This window comes from Psammomys obesus, unplaced genomic scaffold (assembly GCF_907164565.1).
Source record: "Psammomys obesus unplaced genomic scaffold, mPsaObe1.curated_primary_1811, whole genome shotgun sequence".
Lineage (NCBI taxonomy): Eukaryota > Metazoa > Chordata > Mammalia > Rodentia > Muridae > Psammomys > Psammomys obesus.
In genome coordinates this window covers 8,057,617-8,064,360 of record NW_026586383.1, presented here as the reverse complement: position 1 = coordinate 8,064,360, position 6,744 = coordinate 8,057,617, and the positions used below count along the sequence as shown (strand labels likewise).

The following is a 6,744-nucleotide window of genomic DNA, read 5'->3' as shown; positions in this document are numbered from 1 at the left end:
ACACACACACACACACACACACACACACACACACACACACACACACATATATTCCACCCCAGCAACAGCATTGTGTTGTAAGTGACAAAAAGCTGACCAGGAAGAGTGCTGGTGGAGTTTAAGCAGAACTGTTAGGCCCTGAGGTAGCTGTTTGGGAAAGCCCGGACTTGCCGAAAGGGATCTGGGCTAGAGAGAAAGCGGTGCTGTCATCAGCAGAGGCTAGGTTTTGGTCCATGAGTCTGGCTTGGCCTCCAGGAAAGAGTGTAGACTAAAGCAGGCCTGAGCCCTTTAGAAGTTGGGAAGATGAGGACAAAAAGTCAATGGAGAAACTCCTTGGAGCCAAGGACAAAGCTTCAAGCAGGTAGATAGCAGTGATCACATATGACTTTTCAAGTGCCCCTTGAGACAAAGTTAGCCCCGGTGACACAGGATCAGGTGGCCACATATTTGCATAGGAGCTTGACGTATGTCTTACCCACTGATTTTTAACCCCTGGGTGTCAGTGTTCCTTTGAGAATCGTTACAAACTCTGACGCTCTTCTCGGAGAGAAGCGTCTGCACACACAAGGTACAGATAGTTTTCGGGAGTTCCCAGAGGTGCCTCAAGCCACCGGGGGTTATGAGTCTACAACCACCCCCTCCTCATCCCTTCCAAGGCCTTATGACATCAACCAAATTGCCTCAACATAGAAAGGAATGCCTTTCTTCGGGCTTCCCCTGGTATGTCTCCAAAGCCTGAAGTGAGTTAGGCTTCCTGAGCCTTCTGAGTAGATTCTAGGGTAGGTGGAATATGAATTTCAAATAGGCGGCTCAAAGCTGAAACCCATAGAGGATACGAATGGAGGACTCACCACCATCTCTTGGACCCGAAACAGCTCCGCGCCACCTGGGGACAGCCGACTGGGGAAGGAGATGCTGACCGATGATCCAGGAAGGGTGCTGGGGCCCGTGTTGTAGACCTGTGGGGTGGAGCACACGGCAAGGGTCAGCCAGACAACAGACATTCAGGTCATGTGATGTATCATGTGCTCTAAGGGGCTCTGAACCATACACAAACATTTGATGGCTTGGATCCAGGATGTGACCTTAGTTGAAATGAAATGCTACATAATGGAGCTCTAACAAATCTGAGCATGTTCTTATCCTTTTTTTTTTTTTTTTTAACAAAAATTATATTTAATTTTATATAGCTAATAGCTGGTGGAAACTTAGATGTGAGAGTTCAGGGGTTCTCACATTCCAGAATAGCATCAGAACGTTGTCCAGGTGGGATAAAATATTTTCGATTCTCCACCAGTGGGACTGGAGCCATGTGCTCTAACCACACAAAGATGGACACCTGTTTACTGAGTGTTTTGCCCACTACTATGATCAAGAGAAGGTCCCTTCCAACATCACCCAAGAGCTCTGATGGGTGCCCTGAATCAGTCAATCAAATTGTGATTGCAGAGGAAATGTTCTCTAAAGAAACCTAAAGTGCTTCCCCAGTGAACACACGGACAGCTAAGCAAAGAGGCTGTGAGCAGGGGTGCACTATGGAGGTGCCTCAGGAGACAGATGTGGCATGCTTCCTGACAGCTCTCAGCCTGCAGCCGATGGGTGCTGGACTGTTTTGACATTCAAGTCTCACTGTTTCAGGATTATATTCCATAAGGTTATAGCTGCTCTAGATGGATTCCTTTGATGAGTCTTTGTTTCTGTCCCTGCTGCTGTGGTAGGATATCCTTACAGGAACAACTTAAGTGAGGTGGCCTTTGTTTTAGTTCATGGTTCTAAGTTAGAGCAAATCATCTCAGAGAAGTTAAGGACACAGGGACACGGAAGCATCTAGTCATTACCGCATCTGCAGGCAAGAGCAGAGGGCGATGAATGAATGAATGCCAGCTAGCATTCGGCTCCTTTTCTCTCATTCAATCTAGGATCCTCTGTTTAGAGAAAGGCGCCACCCACAGTGGGAAGGTCTTCCTGCATCACTTACAAGGAAGATATTTCCCCTCAGACATCCAATGGCCAACCTAACATAGACAATCACTCACCCAGACTCAACTCCCAGGTTATTCTAACACTGAACCTCCCTGATAAACTAACCATCGCAAGTCCAGGGAAAGTACACTGAACACCAAGAAAGGGTTCGCCCTTGAAAATATTCATGATCAGTGGTGGCAAGCCAGACATCAGTGTGATGGGTATTTGTATGGAGTAATGACTTGGAGGGGTCTGGGACCCCCAGGGAGGAAGTCACTGCGAATGTGAGGGGGCTGACAGGACAGTCTAGAAGTGGAGCCTGAAGATATGGACAAATTTCTGCCATTTTATAACAAAACTTTCATGGGTGTGGAGCTGTCTCTTATGCTTTAAAGAAACTGGTTTCTAGATGGGGTATACCCTGGTCTCAGATCCTGGGAAGCTGTTAAAATGACCATGGGGGATTTAGAACATTTCACGAGCTTAGCTGAAGCTAAGGCAAGGCACTGGCAGATACCAGAGGACTGACTCCAATTATCTAAGTATTTCTACTACAAACTATTCTATCAAGAACTCTTCGTGAGGGCAGGGGTCAACTGACGCTCTAAGTGTCCCTGTCATTTGCAGGGATACCTCTCCCTTCACAACTAGCAGCCAGGCTGGTCGGCACACATCTTCACTGGGGAGACGTCTTTCCCGAGACAATACTAAAACTTGTGGCTCACATGACCACTGGTGTTTTCACCAGTAAAATACTCTTAATTAAGGTGTGTTGTTTTTTCATATATTCTGTTACCCAGTTAAGTGATATAATACAGGATAAATATAGCTTTTACATAAAAACTTGTATGACTTGTTTTGTTGGACTATTTGCTTAATTGGAGGGGTCTAGAGCCAATCCTGCACCTATTTTTAAGGTAAGTCTATATAGCCAGGGACTGACTATGTGTGTGTGTTTTAAGGTGATGGAAATATTTTAAATTTATTTTGTGGAAAAAAAAACCCTACAAACACTCCAAAAATTATCAAACTGCATACTTTAAACAAAGTTTAATAGGTGTGTCATTAAAGATTTTTTAATAAATAGATGAATGAAGCTTATAGGTTTGTTTTCTTTAGTTTTGTGTTCAGAAAGGGCCTCTCTGTGTGAACGCTCAGGCTGCCTTGGAACTCACTATGTGGACCATGCTGCCCTTGGATTCATGGTCCTTTGCCCCTGTCCCCGAAAGGCTAGGTCTGCAGACACGAACTACCATGCTGAGCTGCAATTCTAATTTGTCAATTAAAAATGTGATGAGAATGAGATGAGTGGGAGAGAGAGAGAATGAAACCCTGTCTGACAGTCTGGAAACGAGAAACAACATTCAGGGGAATCAGCCTCTCTCTGAAGCTGAGGCTAGCCAGGAGGAGCCAACAACCAATGAAGCCACCCAAACTGTGCGTTCACACACTGAAGGCGCGAGCTCTATTTGTAGCCAGCTTTTCCCTAGAAAGCCAGGCCTTTAGTTCTTTTTCACCATAGGTTCTTTTGCTTCATTGAAAGATTAAAAAAAAAAGAAAAAAGATTAAGACTGGATGAGAGGTTGTTGTCAACTCTTGATTCCCAAAGAACAACATTTGCATAGCCCTCAGATACAAGAAAAGGAAGGAGTATCTGGCCCCAACCGAAACAACTCATTTCAAGAAAAGCTCTAGAGCTGGGAATCGCAGACACCCCCGCCGTGCCTGGGAAATCCACTGAAAGAGTGGCTAGGGTAAGCACAGGAGAAAGGACTCTTTCTTGTTCACACGGCCTTGCTTCTCAGAGGCAGCCTGTGTTATCAGATTTACCTTTATCTTCCCAGAACTTGGCAGGCAGAGGCAGGAGTCACCAGTTCTAGGCTAACTTGGGTCACACAGTGAGATCTGGTCTTGGAAAAAAACCCAACAAAGCGTCCAGGTGTGGTACATGACTTTAACCCTAGCACTCATGAGGTAGAGGCAGGTGGGTCTCCACGAGTTTCAGGTTAGACAGATCTACATAATGAGATTCTGCCTAAACAAACAAACAAACAAACAAACAAACAAACAAACACCCAAAACTAATGAACTGAAGCAGCATCAGCTTGCCGTGCCGGCATCTCATGCCTGCGCTCGTGTGAAGGCTTGCGTGTGACATCTGCAATCTACTTCCTTATGCTTCTCCGGGGTAGGGGGTGGGGGAAAGCACTGTGATTCCCGATGGAAGGATCAAGCCAAATGAATCCAAGTCAAACCAATTACTATTAACAGTCAACAGACTTCTGTGTCTCCGTGGGGAAAACTACTCGCAAGGCACGTAACCCAGCCCGGACTAGAACCTTTGCCCCCCGCCTGCATCTGCAGTGGGGTCTTCTCACTCACACGTATCTTGCTGAACCACAGACCCACTAACAGAAGGCAGAAAGGCCCTTCCTCGGGGAGTCTTGTTTCTGCCTCAGGGACGGTACTGTTCAACAAGGACACACTTAGATTTCTCCACATCCCTTCCCTCTCCCCACACCAGCCCCAGTCCTGGTCAGTGTCACTACCAATCTGGGTGACCTTCTGGTTGGACAACTGTACTCACAATGGTTATGCCAGAAAAACGAGTCAGTAGAAAAGGTTCCAGGAAACACAGGCTTTGCTAACGTGGGCATGTGTGGGGTGGGGGTAGGGCTCTCCTAACCCGAAGCTCACTGACAGCTCTCAGATCCAGCCTGCTGCCTCAAACTTGGACTCATGGCTGAAGCTTCCTCAAAGCGCAGCTCACACTTAGCGCTTAAGTATTTTATCTAAGGAACATTCCAATCACTCATTTCCCAGGGCCACAGTCTCCAGCTGGTTTTCTTTGCCTCAGGTTGCATGTGAAATAAACAATGTTCTAAGACAACAAACTTTAAGTTCCCTTTCAAAATCTCTTCAGAGAACCAGCTAGAAGAATAAATTACATGTCTTAAGAATCCATTCATCTATCCATCTAACCAGCCACCCACATATCCATCTAACTATCCATCCATCATCTATCCATCCATCAATCTATCCATCCATCCACCCACCCATCATCACCCATCCATCTATCCACCCATCCACCCATCCATCCATCCATCCATCCATCCATCCATCCATCCATCCATCCATCTAACCAGCCACCCATATATCCATCTGTCTATCCACCCAACAACCATCCATCCGTCAATCTACCCATCCATCCACCACCCACCCATCATCACCCCCATCATCATCCATCCATCCATCCACCCATCCATCATCTGTCCATCTATTCATCCATTTATTCACCCTGTCTGTCTGTCCATCTCCCATCTAACCACCTACCCATCCACTGGTCCTTTCCTTCTACCCTCTAAGCAGGTACTAATATTCAGAATCTGTTATAAATCTGGTATTTTATATAGCTAGCATCCCTCTTTTCTTTTTTAGGGTGGCTTTTTATTTATTTATTTATTTATGACACTGTCTGGGTCATTTGAGACTTTCTAAGTAATTCTCTTGTCTGCATCCTGTATTTCAAGAGAAGAAAGGATATAAATCACAAAAGTAAGATAAATCTACCTGGCGTTTGTTTCCTATCCGCCGAGAGACGCAAAGGGAAACAATGAACGGGTTCCGAGAGGGGCTTTCGAAACCTGGAGGCGCAGCCACAGCTGTCGCCCTGCAGCTCGCTGAACTTTCTCTCCTACTCTCCCGTGTGAATCAAGGGAGGGCATGACAGCCAGGCTTAGCTGGCCAAGGACGCATCCTCTCTAAGCTGGAAACACATGTTATCCATCATGGTTTCAGAGTTCTCCTGGCCCAGAAGATACTCCGGGTGGAGGAAGAGTCTGTGCATCCCAACATGCTTCGGCCATCCTTTGCACCCTCCCCACAGCGTCATCTGTCATCCCTTTGCCCACTTAGGAGGTGCCACAGGCGAGGGCAAGCACTGCCATTTGCCCCCAGTAGTGACTCTCACATGAGAAGACCATCCTCTTCACGGAGGCGTGTGAGCCGGACAGGGAGAGCACTGGGAGGCAGAACTCTGGACCGGGACCACACTGCACATGCCTTCTCACAGGGATCACGTTCCCTCTACCCGACACTTACAGGACACAGAGCGGCCATCTTCTGGTTTCACATCCACCTGCTCCCATTTTGAAAAGCTGCCCTTAGAATCCATATTTTAAAAGCAAAGACCAGCAAACAGACCAAATCTGGCCTGGTGCCTAACTTTTGTCTGGTGTGCAAACTCAGAACAGTTGTCATTAAAATTCTGGGGGGAAAATCAGAGTAACTTTCTGTGGCTCGTAAAAGACCAACACATGCAAGCATGCTGCATGGCTATGGATCAGTACCTGCCTTTGTGGCCACCTTCTCCCTACAGCCCCACAGCCCAGTGGGTGCCATCGGACAGCCCACAAGCACATAAACAGTTACTTTCTGGCTGTTTCAGAAAAAGTCTGCAACCTCTAAGAGAAGGAACAATGGTCTTCTGGGTGCCTACAGACCACACACCCCGTAGACCCGTGGAGCTGATGCTTAGGAAGCTGAGTCAGCCCTGGCCCAGCGAGGGGACAGGGCACTTCCTGAGGTGCTTGGGCTCACAGAGCTTAGCTCTCAGGAAGCTGAACTCCTGAAAGGCTGTCCCCAGGAGGAGAAAACATTGACAGAGTCAGCATGAAAATCCTGGAGGAAATTAATGTGGCAAGGCCCTGAAGGGTCTCCTAAAGCTCTTAAGGTGTGTGTGTGTGTGTGTGTGTGTGTGTGTGTGTGTGTGTGTGTGTG

General features: G+C 47.0%; 1 protein-coding gene across 1 annotated transcript in view; it reads right to left on the bottom strand.

The window, feature by feature from the left end:
- Itga9 (integrin subunit alpha 9) overlaps window positions 1-6,744 on the bottom strand; it is a 268,798-nt gene that overhangs the window by 40,589 nt on the left and 221,465 nt on the right. The window contains exon 25 of the mRNA XM_055601549.1: window positions 852-959. Coding sequence (XP_055457524.1) covers window positions 852-959 — 108 coding nt within the window. The remainder of the gene's footprint in view (window positions 1-851; window positions 960-6,744) is intronic.